General features: G+C 43.9%; 2 protein-coding genes across 7 annotated transcripts in view; one reads left to right on the top strand and one right to left on the bottom strand.

The window, feature by feature from the left end:
- Positions 1 to 17,644, bottom strand: part of Rassf (Ras association family member) — a 459,381-nt gene that overhangs the window by 365,708 nt on the left and 76,029 nt on the right. The gene's annotated exons all lie outside the window — the stretch shown is intronic.
- The window catches only part of Mamo (zinc finger protein 628-like), an 81,222-nt gene that overhangs the window by 17,571 nt on the left and 46,007 nt on the right, over positions 1 to 17,644 (top strand). For 4 of the 6 annotated variants that reach the window (XR_013103112.1, XM_076910690.1, XM_076910691.1 and 1 more), the window contains exons 2-3: positions 13,255 to 14,263; positions 15,744 to 15,836. Coding sequence is in view for 5 of the 6 variants with exons in the window: in XM_076910690.1 (XP_076766805.1) it covers positions 13,280 to 14,263; positions 15,744 to 15,836 (1,077 nt within the window). In the remaining variant the exon portion in view is untranslated. The remainder of the gene's footprint in view (positions 1 to 13,254; positions 14,264 to 15,743; positions 15,837 to 17,644) is intronic. The other 2 variants (XM_076910692.1, XM_076910693.1) reach the window with 1 other exon arrangement.

Raw genomic sequence — 17,644 nt, 5'->3', positions numbered from 1 at the left:
CTAGCGGAAACTCAATTGAGGAAAGAAAAAGTGCGCGCTATTGTTCTGCACGGTTCGAAGGAAAGCAGAGGCGAGAGGGTTAGAAAACGAGGAGGTGAAAAAATGAATTCAGTGAAGCGGTTTGAGGCGCGCGAAACAAGAGTCGATAGAGAACCTGTTCGGTTGACCTTTGTCGTAATTACACGGCGATAGATCGGAATAAAACGATGCACCGGAGTTACGGAACGAACGGCGCGTCAGCCGGGCAATAATCACGCACGTGTGTGTTAATTAGCGTTGCCTTTACGATTCCTCGGAACGGATTTACGCGGCGCATTAATAAAACGTGGCCCTCGATTTTCAAGTAATTTCCCCGGTCGTGCCGGCAATTACGCGGCCCATTAGAATCGTCGTGGCTTGTAAACCCGTCGAATTCGTGGTCCCCGGCCAGATACCGAGGTAACACGTCTCCGCGGCTCTGCACGCGTGAACATCCCTATGATTTATACGCGACGCGTAATACAACTTCGCAATTAACGGATAATTAAGTTACCGCGCGGGAAATTGATAGCCGCGTTAACGCGTGACACCCTTCCGTGTAATTTCGCCTGAAAAACCGCGCGACACGGATAAACGAGCCGCGTTTTTTAATGCCTCGAATAGGCTGTGATTAAGCGGGATCGTTCTCGACCGATAGAGACGCGATGTTGGTGCACTGTCGCGGGATTGATGGCACGATCGGACGGAAGGTTACCACGGAATGTCCTCTGGAAATTGTTGATCGCTCTTCATCCTGTTAGACTCGCGACGCGATGCGCGCAGGGTACTCGCGTAGGCGTCAGGGGGTGAGCTACGAAGAAACGCGCGCGAAACTCCGAACGAAGTACTCTGTTCGCCAGGTAGATAGTATGGACATTCTTTGAAATATCCACGCGCTAATGTGGTAAGAGCTGGTCAGTCGGTGGGGACGATAACAATGGTTTATGTTGGTCGTACTGGCCTTTGACACGAGAAATTGATAGCTGTGGATAGAGGCACTTTCGAACGGACAACCGTGACGATTTAGATCCTGATTTTTGTTGCTGTTACTACTTAAATGTTGCTAGTCTTTATTCTTATTATTATAGTGGTCGATGAAATTGTATCACTATTTGAAAACAATTTGTCGGATGTAAAGCTAAAGTACGAACGTTGTATGTCCGAATCGAACAGATTTCTAAGGTTCTGATGAGGTTAAAGGGGTTACTTCTGTGGGTAGACGAAGGGTAAATTCGATTTCAAACTGTATATATTTGTTTATACTATTTTATCGCGTAAAATGTTTAATATTTCTATTTTGAATCCTTCGTCTTTAAATTGCAATTTTTGTTCTTTTCAAAATGTAGAAAATTATTGAAAAGATTTACGATTGATTTAATTCTAATCGATGATATTATGTAGAAACTCTGAAACACTTTGAAATTTAATTGCACACTGAATCACATCGTCGTTGCTTATTATAAAGGGTTGAATAAAGAAACGCTCGTAATCTGTTCTTATGGATCGAATACCCACTTAACCGCATTACTATCGCAATTTCTCAAAGCATTGCCCGCAACAACCGTTTAAGATCACTTGCAACAGCCCTAACAAAAAGTGCACATACGATTCGTACGCAGTGTAAAGTTTCAATTCGCACTATCGGTGTTGAAACATTTCAGGATGATGTCACGCTTAATATTCTAAAAGCCAACTACGTTGAGTCACTGTAGACAGAAAAACATTATACTTGCACACGAATCTAAACATACGTCTTATTGAAAATTATTTAAATACCAGACAAGATAACGGAACAGTCTTTCCTCGAGTAACAACCAAACAATACCCAAGAATTTTATTCTTCTGTTTCTTCTAATCTGCGACATCCACAGACCTCATTAACGCAATTACTGCGTACCTTATTAGCAACTTTGGGCAACAGTTTTGGAACACTCGAGGAAAACTATTGTTCTTTCGTTCTCTCATTCGATCAATTAAACTATTACGACAGCCACGATGGATTGGAAGGCAAGGTGGACTTTAAAAATTCGTAGAATTTTAGAAAAAATTCAACATTCGAGCACGTGTAAAATAATCGCCTAAACGTGGGTAATCGCAACGAGTCGTAATCAAACGATTGTTAGGGACCGTTGAATTTAGGGGTATTATTTTGTTAATTGATACCGTGGTCCGATTTCTACCCCCAGGAGCCATGATTTGTTGATAACCGAGCCGACACTGGGATTAATACTACCGATATTCGCTGTTCGTTACTGGCAGGTATAATTATCGACGACATTCGTAAGATTTTATTACTTCCATATTTCTTTTTTTCCATTCTCGTTGGATCTGTTGTACTATTAATTTATGGCTGCTTTAATATCGATTGGCGTCGATGTTCGTTAAGTCACAGCCAAAATTGATATCGAATCATTGGCTTGATCATTTGAATAGTAAAATTTGTTTCTGTCGTTCGTATCGAAAGTTGATTGATTTATGAAAAAAGAAAATTTATAGGTACATTGAAATTATAGAAAAACTTAATTATTGACACTTATATTATAGTGAAATGTTTGCTGCAAATTTTGTAACTGTAAGCATAAATTTGTCACAAAAACTGAACGCAAAGGCTAAATGAATATCGTCGAATATCCAAATGGCTATTACCCCCATCAAATGTACCCCTTGGCGCACGTTACAATCTACACTGATTTACCACTATGATATCTAATTTAAAACAGTGAAACTGTAATTGCAATCATTTTAGTTCATTTTAGCAGTTGAAATGAACGATAGAAATAGAACAAGACCTAATGTAGACTAACATATTGTACATTGGTACGTGTTCCCTGCTCCAAACCAGCGAATTGTGCATCGCACATGTACTTCACTTCTCTCGCGTATTTATTTATTAATCGAAAGATTATTTCCGTCAAATATTCCACATCGTTAATGATTCACCAGTGCCATATAAAGCATCTCACTCGCGTTAAATTGACATCGCAGACTCGTAATAAATCTTCATCTACATAGACCAATATCAGTAACAAAGCAGTGCGCAGCAGCTCGCCCCATACAAGATGCAGACACAAAAATCGGGTACAAATTCACGAAATCCGTTCTCCACTGGTATTTTCAGAATTCTCTCGCGGATTCTTTTACTCTCGCTCGTATGTATCGTTTATCCGGGTCAAAAGTCGCCGCAGAACACAGGTCCAGTTTTTTTTTCCGCGGCAATATAAATTAATCAAACACCATTCTACTTGTTTATAATAACATTCATCCTCTTTTTCCACCGCATTGATTACGAGGGAATTGATAGCGGCAAATTATGCGTGCAATTTATACACGGTACGTGTCTAAACTCGCGACAATTAACCAACAAAACGTTAATTAATACTACAGTTACGATCGCTCGAATCGCACGGAATTTACATATACTAAACGCTGTTATTATTCCGTCGAACCTCTGCCAACGTTTCGCTCGTTTAAATTCAACCAGGGTTAACGAAAAAAAAGTCGCGACTTAATTTATGCGCTGGCTCGAAACGGCGAGTATCAGACGATACGTCGGAAAATTATGCAAAATAGGTTTCGACGAGAGTGGCGCGGGCGATACTAGAAAAAAATGATACGAACGAGCGTGCAGCAACAGTCGTCGATAAGAAACCGCGGCCTCTGTAATGCCTTTCTCGACGGAATTCACGGCACTGCTACGCGATTGTTTGTACAAAGATAACCGGCACGCGTTAACATTCGATGGCAGCTTCGATGCGTGCGCAAAATTATTACTGTCTCTCAACGTGGACGCGTTCGCCAGTCGCAAGGGTTGGAGGGTGCGTTCCGCGGGGTTGCGCTTCGCGGACGAGCGAGAATGAAAGCGCGGATGAAACGCGGGAAAAACAACGATGCACGGCGATGCGCGTGTCCCAGTGCTGTGGGGAAAACACTTTCGCGATCGCGCGATATGAAAGGGGCCAATTAGCCAGAGTTTAACTTTTGGCGGCGTATAAAAAGCCGCGGCGGCAATTTCGCGTCGCGCGGTGGCTGGGGTGCCCCGCGTGGGTGCTGGCACCCACCGTTCCATTACCCTGGAATTCTCCAACTTTTCCAAACGCGTTCTCTCGCGATGCGTTGGTGGTTGCTCGAAGAAACACGTAAATTTCGAAGTTAAAATATAGTTAATAATATTTAAAATTCCTTTTTTTTTATTGTTATTTGGGATTAAGAGTTTGGAATGAGCAACACAATTACTAATTGGTCCTCTCGCGATGGGTCAGTGGCTGCTCGAGGAAACATGAGAATTTGGAAATTAAGATATAGTTGTTAATATTTAAAATTCCGTTGCTTTTAATTGCTACTTGGGATTAAGAGTTTGGAACGAGATGGTGGAGATTTTTGCTGATACCTGAGCAACGTTCGTTTATTGTCGCTTAGGGAATCGTATCGTATACGGGCCTCCGTTGAAAGTGCTGATTACGTTCCGTTTGACATGGTTGTTTATAACTTTCTTCGACGCAAAGCGTTATCGCGGTGGTACACGTGTAAACTGCATAGACCACAATCTAAGCAACCAGTTATATAATGCAAATGTGTTTATAATACGCCGCCAAATCGAGAGATAACGTTTAAATATAACTTACGGGTTGCCTTATTGCACATCTTAGTTTTTTATTGCTTCCAATTAGATATAACCGCGTGGTGCGCGTAAGCCAAATTTCAAACCGGCGACCAGCCTCGTCAATTTCATTTCTGCGTACGCACGTCCGCTCTGCGAGACAAATGGAATGTTTCAAATCGCACGTGGAGGGCTTCTATCGCTATTTAACGCTTAATTGCGTTAGTTTAGTTCGATAAACTATCCTGCTACGCGATAAAATAAAAAGGTGCCCATTTAACTATCACTCTACGCTCTAACGACAGAAACTGTTTTTATCTTTAAAAAAAGGAAATTCGCGCTTACGTTCCTAGCACACGTGTCTTTCACCACGAATGTTAACTCGAATTGTTATCATAATTTTAAATCAATTTTAGACGAGTACGATGATAAGTACATTTCGATGGTCAATAACGATAATAACGCGAAATTGTTTATAGAAATTTCCTCTATCTATGTAGATTATCTCTATATATATTGTATAATTAATTTGTTACAATAAATAGAACACGTAGCGTGTTCATTAATATTAACGTTGCTCGATATCTTCGCATTTGCACTTTGATAAATCGCGAACGTGGAAAAATCTTGGCATGGTCGAACAGTCGTGTTAACATGCTTTACTCGTAACCGTTCAAAATTTATTTTGCGCGTGTTAATTATTTCGAAGTATTAGATTTTATCGGGTGTAACAACGTATATACTGTGTGCAACGGGGTTTCACGCGTAGAAATTCAGTAAGTTTAGGAGATATAAAATATTTGATAACTCGTAAAGTGACGTGAGCGGCTAACGGTTAACTGATATCTGAAAAGGGTTATCGGACAGTTTTATCTCGATATTCGAACAAATTTACAGGTGTCAAATTTCCCCTCGGAATTTCGTTCGCTGATAGAAAGAGCGTTTAACGTAACACGGTTGAGCGTTCGATAAGCGAAAATGGTAAAATTTTCGCACCCTGTTTGTTCAACGGGAGGCCCTCGAGCAAACAGCGAAATGCATCCTTATTTGGATCCTAAAGAACTCGTAAAAAAGTTAAAACCTCGTTAAACCGTTGTACTTCCTTTTTATTGCAATCAAAAGTTCCACTCCTCTCTTTATCTGGTCGCTTACTTTGGTAATCCATTGTTACACTTTCCAACTTTGGTCTCCGACGCGTTTCATTTTATTGCGTTATACAATTAACAAAATTGCGCTACGTTTGCGTTAAGCGAAGAAGCTGTTCACTTTTTTCCATCCCGATATCACTTCGCGGATCAAAATAAAAAGGAGCTGCTGCTATTAAAATGTCGACGTTAAATTGCATTTAATTAGTAGGTACGCATGTCTTAAAATCGTAGCGATCTTCGCCTAATTAATTCGAACAAAATTAACTGATAATTGAAAACGCGACCCCCCGCAGCACTCGCGGGCGAAAATGGACGAGACCAGGAGTGTAAGATAGATTAGTTTTCAAATCAGAAAATAATTTTGTAATTGTAATAAAAATTGTGGTTACTTTGATAATTAGCTTATTATCCCACTATCATAGTGTTATCACTTAGGCGCTCGTCTAACAGCGGATGCAATTATATAGTAATAAATTAAGAAGAACTCCACTATATGCATATGAGCCTACTATTAACTCTAAATTGCCGCTTGCGTAGTTTATCGCGAAAGTATCACGGAATTAGCTTATGTATGTAAAGAGGGCTATAAAAATTTACGACGACTTTTAATTTCTACGGATCAGCATAATGCTCTGTTTAGTCTCTAACTAGCTCTTATACGATTCTTTCATAACGCTAACCAAACAGATTATACTGTAATTTATATTCTACGCATCTGGTGTAATAATATTTCTAATTAGTATCTAAAGAGAAAGAGAGAAGTTACGTATATTTTAAAGCTTCTTCTTTTTCCCTGGTGTGAACATTTCTTCGTTAAATGTTCCCTTAATTAGTTTAAACATCGCGTATGTAGTTTTATTGTACCACTTTGAGTGCCTCGATGCTCTCGACGTATTAAAATTTTGTTGCTCTCTCGCTATCAGCCATTTACTCGCCTCTCTTCATCGATACGTTGCTATATCAAACGTGTAAATACTTGACACAGTAGATACTAAATACACATCAATTAAATCTTCAAATTTGCCATCGTTTCATCAAAAAAATCCTCTAGAAAACGTCGAAATCTCTCTCGCGCAGCGATAACCCCCATAAACCGCCTTCTCTCAAAAACCAAATCACCCACGACCCCTATAAACCAATTTTTTACGAGCCCAATTTCTTTAAAGAGCCAAACATCCTGCGTAACGCGTACACAGTCGTTCCAAGTATAAATTCCAGCTCGCAGATCCGAAACTGTTCCCGATTTAAACAAACAGTGGAGGAGAAGTGGCATTTTTGGCATTTTTCGAATTCGATCGAGATTGAAAGGCCTGGGACGCCTCGAAAGACACCGTTCCCGAAGATACGTTTCGTGCACAAAGTACAGGGTGATTTATTGCGAGGGGGAATTGAACGGCAGACATCAACGGCCAATAAGCTCGCGTAACGCGTACACAGTCGGTCCAAGTATAAATTCCAGCTCGCAGATCCGAAACTGTTCGCGATTTAAACAAACAGTGGAGGAGAAGTGGCATTTTTGGCATTTTTCGAATTCGATCGAGATTGAAAGGCCTGGGACGCCTCGAAAGACACCGTTCCCGAAGATACGTTTCGTGCACAAAGTACAGGGTGATTTATTGCGAGGGGGAATTGAACGGCGGACATCAACGGCCAATAAGCTCGCGGCGAGGAGCGTCGTCGAGCGTGGCTGACGAGCCTATCGCGTGGTTCGGTTTCTCGCGAGGCCTCCGCGCTCGTGAAAGCCAAGCCTGCGGCCAGGAAGAGCGGCTCGCGGCCGTTTATCGTCCCCGCGTAATCTAATTGCGTAGCTGGCCGGCGGACTGTTTAACATTAAACCGATTCCACGGTTTAGTCACAGTGCCCGTGTCGGAGGCACGCGTGCGTGCCCACGTTCTAACCGGATTGACCCGAAGAAAACCCCTGGAATGACGCGAATCACGGACCACCGCCGCGAACGGCGCTTACGTAAAGGGGCGCGCGCTCTAACGCGGCTCCGTCCGAAAACTGCCGCCATTTTGGTACCCTGCCGCGGGAGAAGTTGTTCGCGTGTCGTAAGACGCGCGACTTAAAGGAATCCACGATGATGGGAGTAGTTTTATTTCGGGGTTCGAAGTAATTTCTAGTGGAGTTGAAATAAGAATAAAGAAGAAATTGTACAGAAATGGTAAAATACATGGATTAGTCTGACTTCGAAGTATAAGACTGTTCTAAAACATTCGTTTTATTCTACCATTGGGAAATTGGGACCGTAGCTGTGTAAAATTCGCACACAGCTAGTCTAATGTTACATAATAATTTAATTGCAAAAACAATGGGCACAATCAGTTAGTTCCAGCAACGGAGATAGACCTGCATGTTCGTTGTGTTTGAAATTATTAATATAGAAAGTTCGCTGGACAAAAAGAGAGGAAGAGAGAAGGATATACCGAATCAATTGCAGCGTGAAATTCTCACAAAATTATAATGATCCCAAACAATCGAACGCGCGTTTTCCGCCGCCCTCCCCGTTGAAAATAAAAAGTCTGCGCCTCTCACGCGGGTTCTACGATACTGTTACGGCGGAACGAGCGATATGCCGTCTATGATTAAGGTATCCTCGAACGAATCCGCGTCGAATGCGTCAGGAGTTGCGTAATCGGGCTTGGTAACGTTGCGCGGCGACGGCCATGTTTCGAACGGCGCACGGTGCGCGCTAAAAGCCAGAGGAAATGTCCTTTTTTGCGTGGGTAAGGCGGAGCTGTGCGTTTGAAAGTGCAAAGGGAACATTGCGAGATAAAGCGACGGGTGTGAAGCAAAGGTCAGCTGGGCGCATCGTAGCACGTTTAATTTGCGGGATACGCGGAGTTCCTGCACTTTTTCTTCCTCGCGATTAAAGGGTACGAGTTTTTGCGCCCCTCCCCCGCCTCCCGGCCCGCGGATCTTCATTTCATCGCGCGAGCAGTTCCTTCTCGTTACTTTTTTTCTTTTCGTACCTTTTTTTCCCCTCTTCAACGAAGGTCGCGTCCCGTGTAACTGAAATACCGATTTAGAAAGTCCTCGTGGGATCGTGGAAAGATTGGGAAGATTAGGGAGGGACGAACATTGTTGCAATGAGAATTATGAAGATGATACATCGCGGACGTGACATTTGACATTGCGTTCCACGGGTTTCTTGGTATTTCTCAGAAATTTTTTAACCTAATACCGATTCCTTTAATCCTGGAACAAATTACACCTTTACCAGGGTTCTATACTTGTCATAATTATTGTTAAATCGGAATTAGTTGATATTGTACGAGATACACTGAAAAAGATTATTTACGAGCAACGTCCAACGATGGAAAGTTAGAAAGAAATAAAATTCAGCTTTAATTATTAACATCGGTGACTCACCCTCTAATGAAATGGCCGAGGATGTTTACCTTGAGAATATACTCGAACCTCATCAAAACCGGTGCGCAGGATCCTGCTCTAAATAATTATCTTCAGCACTCGTACGTTCTCACCTAAACCGTATAATCGTTACCGAAAGTACTCGAATTACAAAGTTCTTGACACAGAGTCGCGTGGAATCACGTGGGTTCACTCGAAACAGTGTCCACAGGGTAAAAGTTCCGCGAGTCTAAACATGGCCAAGTGTAGAGTCCATTACGGGGCAACGGAGTTAGCAATTTAGAGTTGGCAAGTTTCTGACGAATGCGTACAGGTATGCATACGTATATATAGTCCCATTAATCGGTGTACGAGCTGGTACATACGCGCAACAAAGGCTGCGCTTCTGATAACAAACTTTACAAACGTGTTTATACATAGTGTATCTGCTAAGCAGAAGTGATGTTGAAGAGGAGTTCGCGCGAGCGGAAAGAAGAAAATGCGTGGAGTCGTCAAGCTCAGACGTTATTGAAGTAGTAGTTATCGACTAGTTCTATAAACGCTTGGCCCTCGATTTTTTTTCCTTCATTGTTTTAAATCTGACGTGCTCATTTTCGAAAGAAATTATTTGAAGAATCTGTCAAAAGTTTGGAAGAGCAGAATGAATCAACTTAAGAATTTTGGATCAATTTCGTGTTAAAGTCATTGTATTCATTTAAAACTCGACTCTATACATCGCGAGAATGGTTAGAAAAATACTTTTACTTTCATGAATCTCGAATACACTCTGCAAAACTCCGACCGCTTTCCAATAATCGCGTCGCGACAACTTAAGAAGCATTCACACGGCATTGGATAACGATACCTTTGTTACCGTGGCTCAACGTAACTTCGAAGGTTTCCGGGGATATAGCCAGCATTATAGTCTGGAAATGATCAATGTAATTACATCGTTCCGCTATATTTAGACGGACTTACAGCATAGAACTGTCGAAGCGCGCTTGGTACTCGAGTAACGTCGACGATGGTAGAGACGAGATCGAAAGCGCCATGTTTCGCGCGCGACTCGATTCGAATCGTTCCTCTCGGTCCATCGAACAGTGTCGTTTCGAATTGTCGCTGTCTTGTTGGAGTATCGTAGCTTCTTACAAAGAAAACAGTCTGCTTTTTGGACTCTAGACAAATTTGAATTCTCCAGTGGACTTTGAAGGAACTAGCAATGGCGACGAACTCTAGTTTGTTCGCTGAATGGTATGAAAAATGTTGAACAAAATTTATTACAGTGTGAACGCGTAGACATTGAACGGAGAAAGTATCGTGGATCGTAATCGTTGCAACGGGCGAATAATTTTTCGTTTTCTTCTTTTTCTCTCTTCCTCGTCCTTAAGTACCAGTCGATGCGGCGGTCAAATTAGCGGCGTCGTCATTATTTTTTCCATGACGCTCAGCACACGTGTAAGCATTCCTGGTGAACTTCACGCGGGTAAAGTTTGCGAAGTGGCTACCTGGCTAACGTGACTATAACCGCAAGCTCTAATTAAAATACGCTGAAGTTTCCGGGACACGCCAAGAATACCGTGTATAATTTTTCATGCTGTTCCGAACGGACGTGGTATCGCAATTTTTCTTTTTTTTTTTTTTAGTACCGTTGAAATGTTGAGAGTGCCTCGCGATATGCATCGTAACAAATTTGTCGCACCTTCCAGCAAATTAGATTTTCATGATTGTATTCTCCGTTGAGCGCGAATTAATGCTCGGTCCACGCTTCAAGTATTTTTGCGTACAAATAATGGTTTACTTAAATGTCAATTGAGAACGCCAGTTGTGCGAAACGTTCCCTCTGCATTAGAATCAATTTCCAAGTGTACGTGTGTGCTGAGACTTGCTTCTATCTATGCACGTGACACAGAAGACGCCTTCGAGTAGTCGGGTAGTTTAAAATTAATTTACGCCTTTCTCCTAATGTCAAAGCAATATAATAACCCTTTCGCAACAGCTCTTTTAGTTAGGCTCGAGTAAATCATCAAATCTAATAGTACAATTCGTTATTCCTGAACATCAAACAACTTCGTTACGTTCGCTATTTTTCTTTAAACATCACTCGTACAGAATTCAATTGTATCGTCGTATAAAGTGCCATTCTCCATCGAACAACCTGCACTTGCCTTGGTATCAAACAAAGCCACTTAGAAACGCTAGAATCCAAAAGATTGTCCACGCAAGCGGCTATATTTACTTCCGTTTTCCCCAATCTTACCGTATCGCCCAGAATTAATTAAGGCTACCATTATTGGGTTCATTCAAATGATAAGGCGTTCGCATACAAGCGAAAGGTGTATCGGTCGTTGTGGCGAATTATTGAAACGTTGTACAACCGGCTATCCCACGGCAATTTGGTCCCCGTGAAAGCGTTATTTTTTCTTCGTTATTGCGGTGCCGTTACCTGTATTATCACGTAGCCTGCGTTATCATAGCCTCCAAAGGAATCACGCGAGAATCGCGAGGCCTTACCGCACGCCATCGCGCTCTTGCAGATGGCGGGTACATCCGCTGCGGGTTCCGCTGTGCGGGTCCATTACGTATCACACCGTGAAACGTTCCTAATAATTACTTATTTTTTAAAGTTGACAATATCAGTCATAAATTGGATCATTTTGGTTATCGATAGGTTGATGATATTTATAATTGTGGCAAGGACTCTTTAGTCCATCGAAAAAAAAGGAATTAAATTTCTAACATGGCCTCACTACAGCTGTGATTCGCAATCTTTAGTTAGCACTTTCCAGCTTAACATCTGACACTGGAATAAATTTCGTAGGAGAAGTAATTATATATTTATAAAGATAATTTAAAAAACTGAATGAAAGGTGGAGACTTGTTACTGGTTTAAGATGTAGTTTACGAGAAAATGCTCTCCCGCATTACCGCAAATCGACCAGAATAGCCAAATATTTATAAACGATTGCGTAGACCGCGCGCGTGTACGTCCGCGGTGCGTGCGTGCACGTCGTTCGCGCGTTTCGGACGCGCGGCGAGGAATAAATAACCGGCGTGGAAGGTGCCTCGAGCCGGGGAACTAATGAAAGATAAGCAGGTGCCGGTATCGTCAGCCGATATCGTCCGTGTATCTCCGACGGGCGCGTGTTCCGTAGCCGGAATTAAACGATGCCCGCGCGGCGGTTAAGAGACGCGCGGCGCATTCGAATAAATCGCGACGCCTCTCGAAACGCCGCCCCAGACGACCGTCCGCGTCTCGCGCTTCCGCGGCCGTTGATTTATGCTGCAGGAAATTGCGATAACGCCGTTCCCGCGGGCCCGCGTACACGCGCTTTTCCACCGCGCGGACAAGGAATTCCAATTTAGACATCCGTGCTTCTTTTCCGCGGGACCAGCGCGAAGAGACGCTGATTTACGCCCTCCAGGCGTCGTCGTTCGGTTCTGCGCGCATCGTCGCCCTATGATTTTGGCGCGGACATACGCGATTCGAATTGTTCAGATCAATAACTAAAATTCTTATCCTTGCGAACTTGTTGCTTGGATTTTCCAATTCTAAGCGTTCGAACAAGCTGCAGCCATAGTCGATTTCACGGATGTTTGAATCTTTGCTATTCGTTAAATGAAATTTCTAAACAGTATAGTACGCGTTCGAGGTTATTTTCAGTGCGTCGTTTATCGCAAGCGAATTTAATCACGGAGCAGGGATTCTTAACGCGCGTAGATAAAAAAACACAGCTGGATGTTGATCGACTGACTAGTTAGCGTAAAACGGGGTAGTCGTCCCAAGGCTCACCGATCGGCCGCTTCCCCTTTGCCCTGGACTTCCGGCAATTGGGCGAGCCTAGCCTCTCTCCGTCGCGAAGTTATAATAAGACGCACGGGTGTCGCACGAGCCGCTAACCCCGAGAACCTCAACGACCAAGCAGCGAACAGCACGGGCGGCAATGAGCAAAACGGGGAGCGACGCGGCAAAGAGTAAAAAAATAAAAAAAAAAAAACGAAGGAAAAACAGAGCAAACACTCGAACGGAAAGGAAAAGAAACGAGAAAGGGAAAAATAGAGAAGGAGTCTGAGAAAGTGGAGAAGGGAGAGCGAGAAGAGCGAAGAGTAGCGCAGGGACCGGTACAAATGTTTCTTCTGCAGCAGGGTTGCGGGGTGCAGTTCAGACATGGGAAGTGAGCATTACTGCCTGAGGTGGAACAATCATCAGAGCAACTTGCTGGGTGTGTTCAGTCAACTGCTGGAGTCGGAGTCGCTGGTGGACGTGACACTGGCGTGCACGGAGGGACCTTCGATACGTGCCCACAAGGTAGTCCTCTCCGCGTGCTCCAGCTACTTCCAGGCCTTATTCCTCGACCACCCGAACCGCCACCCCATAGTCATCCTAAAGGACGTACGTTTCGCCGAGCTACGTACCCTCGTCGACTTCATGTACAAAGGCGAGGTAAACGTCGAGTACTGCCAGCTATCGGCGCTCCTAAAGACCGCGGAGAGCCTCAAGGTGAAGGGTCTAGCGGATATGACGAACATTAACGCGGCGGTAGCGTCGAGGGACGAGCAACAACAACAACAACAACAACAGCAGCAGCAGCAACAACAACAGCAGCAGCAGCAGCAGCAACAACAGCAGCAACAACAACAACAACACACGAGCGCATCCGAGGGTATACAGCGCGAGACGTCGCGAGAACATCACCGTGAACGGGAGAGTATAAAGGAAGCAAGCAATAAGGAGAGAGACAGGGAAGGTAGCACATCCGTTGGCACGGGGTTACCATCGGGTGTGGTGAAAGAATGCGAGCAACCCCAACAGAACGTAGCTCAGCCAGCCACCAGCGAGTCCACCGAGGCGGTAGACATGACGGACTGTCCGCCATCACCGACTGGACCCGGTAGCCCTTGTCCAGGACCGTTGGCCCTCGACCGGCCTAGGAGGGACTCCGAAGACGCCGCCAGTCTAGAAGAAACGAGGGGTTCCCTTAGCCCGATCTCGGTGCACAGCGGGCCCTCGGACATGAGTTTAAGTAACAATACCGGAAGCACGCCTGGTGTGCTGCCGTTGAACTTACCGCAGAGCCGGCTTCCGTCCCCGCACAGTACAGAGCCTCTCGCGGGCCCGTCGGGGTTACCCCCAGTCCAGCAAGTTCCACTTGTGAGTACGCTACATTTTCTTTCATTGCCTTTTAACAATTTACTCCGCGACACGTGAAACGATCGTTTTCCCTGCTGTTCCGCAACGCGGCGCGCACTCTCGTTGCTAATTAGTACGCGCGTTACCGGTAAAAGATACACCAAGAATCCCGCGCAGGGAATTTATTTTTACGGGAACGTTCGTTTGCTTGCCGTTGACTCGTCGTGTACCAGCGAAACGTTTGAGCGGCATCGCACGCGTATAAATTGAAATATTATGAAATGAGGAGAAAGATATTTCGCGTATTTCTGTAAAAATGCATGCATTTGCCAAGCGTACGATCGTTTTGGGTGCGATTTTTTTTTTAATTATGACCCGTTAAATGCACGGCAGAACGGTTCGAATAAACGTTACACGTGTCGCTAGATTGACCAGAAACGTCTGACGGTTTCGAAAATGGAATAAAGCGGTAGCAGAGGTACGCTGTTGCGTACTCCATGGGACGTTTTCGATCGCTCGCGTTGCGCTGCCTGCGTTGCTTCTCGAGACTTCGGTATCCGTCTTAAGAATATAATGTTGCGAAATAGCGTGTCGTGCCAAGTGATCTGCCTACGAAACTCTTCGACCGGGTACTTTTTACAGACTTTTAAAAATAAGCAGATCGAGCCTCTGTGACGACGCGATCATACGTTCCCGTGGGTCGCTAAAACATTTCGCAAAGAAATTCATATTCGAAAACGGTCAGATGTTCCTTTCCGAGAGTATAGAATTTAAGATTTCGAATTTGTTATAAACAATTTAAACTACATTGAAGACAAAGGGATCATAGTACTGTTTTCAAAGTACAATTTCAGTTAACCGTGTACTTTCTTATGTCGCTGGTGACATTCTATTCGAGCTACGATCGTCAGACACTGGATTTAGCAATAAGTTACATAATTTCAATCCGTATCGCGTGAAACGTAATTTTTTCTGATTCCATTCGCTTTGTTCTGCTGGAAAAGAAGATTACACAAAGGAGGGAGTTACGAAGTGCATAATAGCGAGGATTTACTTTTGTTAGTAGAATGCGTCGTTTCGAGTCAGACGTATCCCACTGACGTACGCGTATCCTATTTTATTCGCGACAATAGGCATTTATACGTCGTTGTTAAGAAAGATATTACGTGTCCTTCGTTATCTCGCGCAAGTTTTACAAATTTAACAATTTCGAAGACAAATTTCGATAAAATCTGCATAAATTGACTTGAAATATTTTTATCTATTCTTCGTTCGCCGTTATGGTTCACTTTAAAGATTATTATTGACAGTAGAAACGCGCGTGAACGAGCGTTCGTAATTATTTTAATTGAACGAAACAATCGTTTCGTCGAGGCACTTCGAGACCGCGAACGATAAAGATTTCGGGCGGCTCGGTCCACGCAAGCAAGTTGGTGGTTTTCCAATAGCACCGACGGCTATCCAATTATTACTTTGACGTGAACTCGATGTTCGTTTGCAGTCGTTAAAAAAAGAGATGGACTGGGAAAGGTCGACCGAAGAGCGCAGTGCAAGCAGCGAAATATCCACCGACTACAGACTCCCACCAGATCCGGTGAGTTACCATTCTTTCTCTGTACTATATATTCCAATTTATTGACTACTTTTTATTCTCATACTTTCTCTTTACTCTGCATTTATATATCGTCGGTTATGCGTCGCGCTCGACTCATCTGCAATCGCGTACACACTGACGGCATTTACCATTGGATTGTGGATGAGCTGTGGTGCGAGTCTTGCAAAAAAAAAAAAAAAAAAAAAATAAAGATAAAAGAACGAAAAAAAAAAGAAAAGATAGAGAAATAGAAACGTCTGCAATTTGTTGGATCTCGATGCATCTCGCGTCGCACGAAGAATAAATACGACGAATCGTTCGTTTACGTGCTACTCGTTGACGACCGCCAGTTGACAAGAGTCCGTAAGATCCCCCGGGGAACGACGTGTCCGTCGTTCGATATAGCTCGAGCAACATTTCAACACGATCCATTTTATCTATCTATCTATCTATTTATACCTATCTACTTTGTTTGCCTATCTATCCGCGGCGATAGATAGATAGGCATACATGTTATATTTCGAGTTCACTTGCATGTGGGTCTATTGCATGCGTGCCCAAAGTGCTTTGCTGTTTGCTGCTCTCCCCGCTAATTTTGAAAGTGATCGTGTCATTAACAGAATCGCTAGTCGCCCTGGTCGAGAGTAGAGTGTGACCGATGGTTCGATAAATGAAAATGAAAAAAAGACCAAAAAAAAAAAAAAGTAAAGAAAAAAATACGAAACAGACGAGGAACCGTTCGCTACCCCTTGAAGCTGTGGGATTTTCGCTTTGTACAGCGACGTGATCGTTTTACAAGCGTAGAACTCGTTCGATGCACTCGCGTGCGGAGTGTTCAGAAACTGTGTCCAGCCTTTGGATTCGATGCTCCGTGTTCCTTTCTACGATTATCTTCACGTAACGGGCCCAACTCGAGGAGAGAAGCGCAAACGACGAACCGAATCCAGCCGCTTGGCGATCGTTCTAGCTTCAATGTCCCGTAAGAAAGATCATCGAGGCGCGCTACGCAGGCGATCAATCGTGCATGTCGTCCATTTTGACGAACGTATGATCTTCTTTTCCAAACTAATCTCACACGTCCCGTCTTCTGTCCATCTCTCTTTCTTACTATCGTATCCGCGTTCTTCACCTTGCCGTTAATTTCGTCTCTCTTACCCCTATTCTCGCGCGGCCCACGAATTCCTCGCGCGCTGCCCTCCATTGCTCTTCTTTTCACCGCTCTCCCTCTTCTCTTCCACGCCGTCCTCGTAAAACGAAGAAGAACTGCGCGCGTAACCTAAAACGTGTTAATTTCGTCTCTCTTTCCCTATTTTCGCGACGTCCGTCGAATTCCTCGCGCGTTCTTCTCCACGCGTCCATCTCCCTCTAATTGCCCCTAATCCCTTCCACCTCCCTCCTCCTTCCTCGACTGCGTGAAACAAAGGCAGAGGAACCACGGATCCCAACCTTCCTCTGATTGCTTCCGATCGGATCCCCATGCTTCGAGGGGCTGAAGCGAGTCACGCTGGGAACGCGTGATCCGCGATGGACGCTTCCGAACTCGGGCAGTTGAACGTCTCTTTCTCCACCCTAGCCGATTCGAGCGATCGAGAGAGAAAAGATGAAGAAAAAAAAGAAGAAAAAAAAAAAGAGAAAACCGGCGTCGTGTTACGTACATACACATTATATATATTCCTGTTCGTCCCATCCTGCCAGCCTGTCTTGCTAGCTCACTGTCAAGAAGTTGACCTTCGTTTTTGGCCATGGTTGTTTTTTACTACATTTTTATATATATATCAATACGTAAAATATATATATATATGTATATG

The sequence above is a fragment of the Xylocopa sonorina genome, chromosome 2 (genome assembly GCF_050948175.1).
Source record: "Xylocopa sonorina isolate GNS202 chromosome 2, iyXylSono1_principal, whole genome shotgun sequence".
Classification (NCBI taxonomy): Eukaryota; Metazoa; Arthropoda; class Insecta; order Hymenoptera; family Apidae; genus Xylocopa; species Xylocopa sonorina.
The sequence above is the reverse complement of the archived record's forward strand: the minus strand, read 5'-3'. Positions and strand labels throughout refer to the sequence as shown.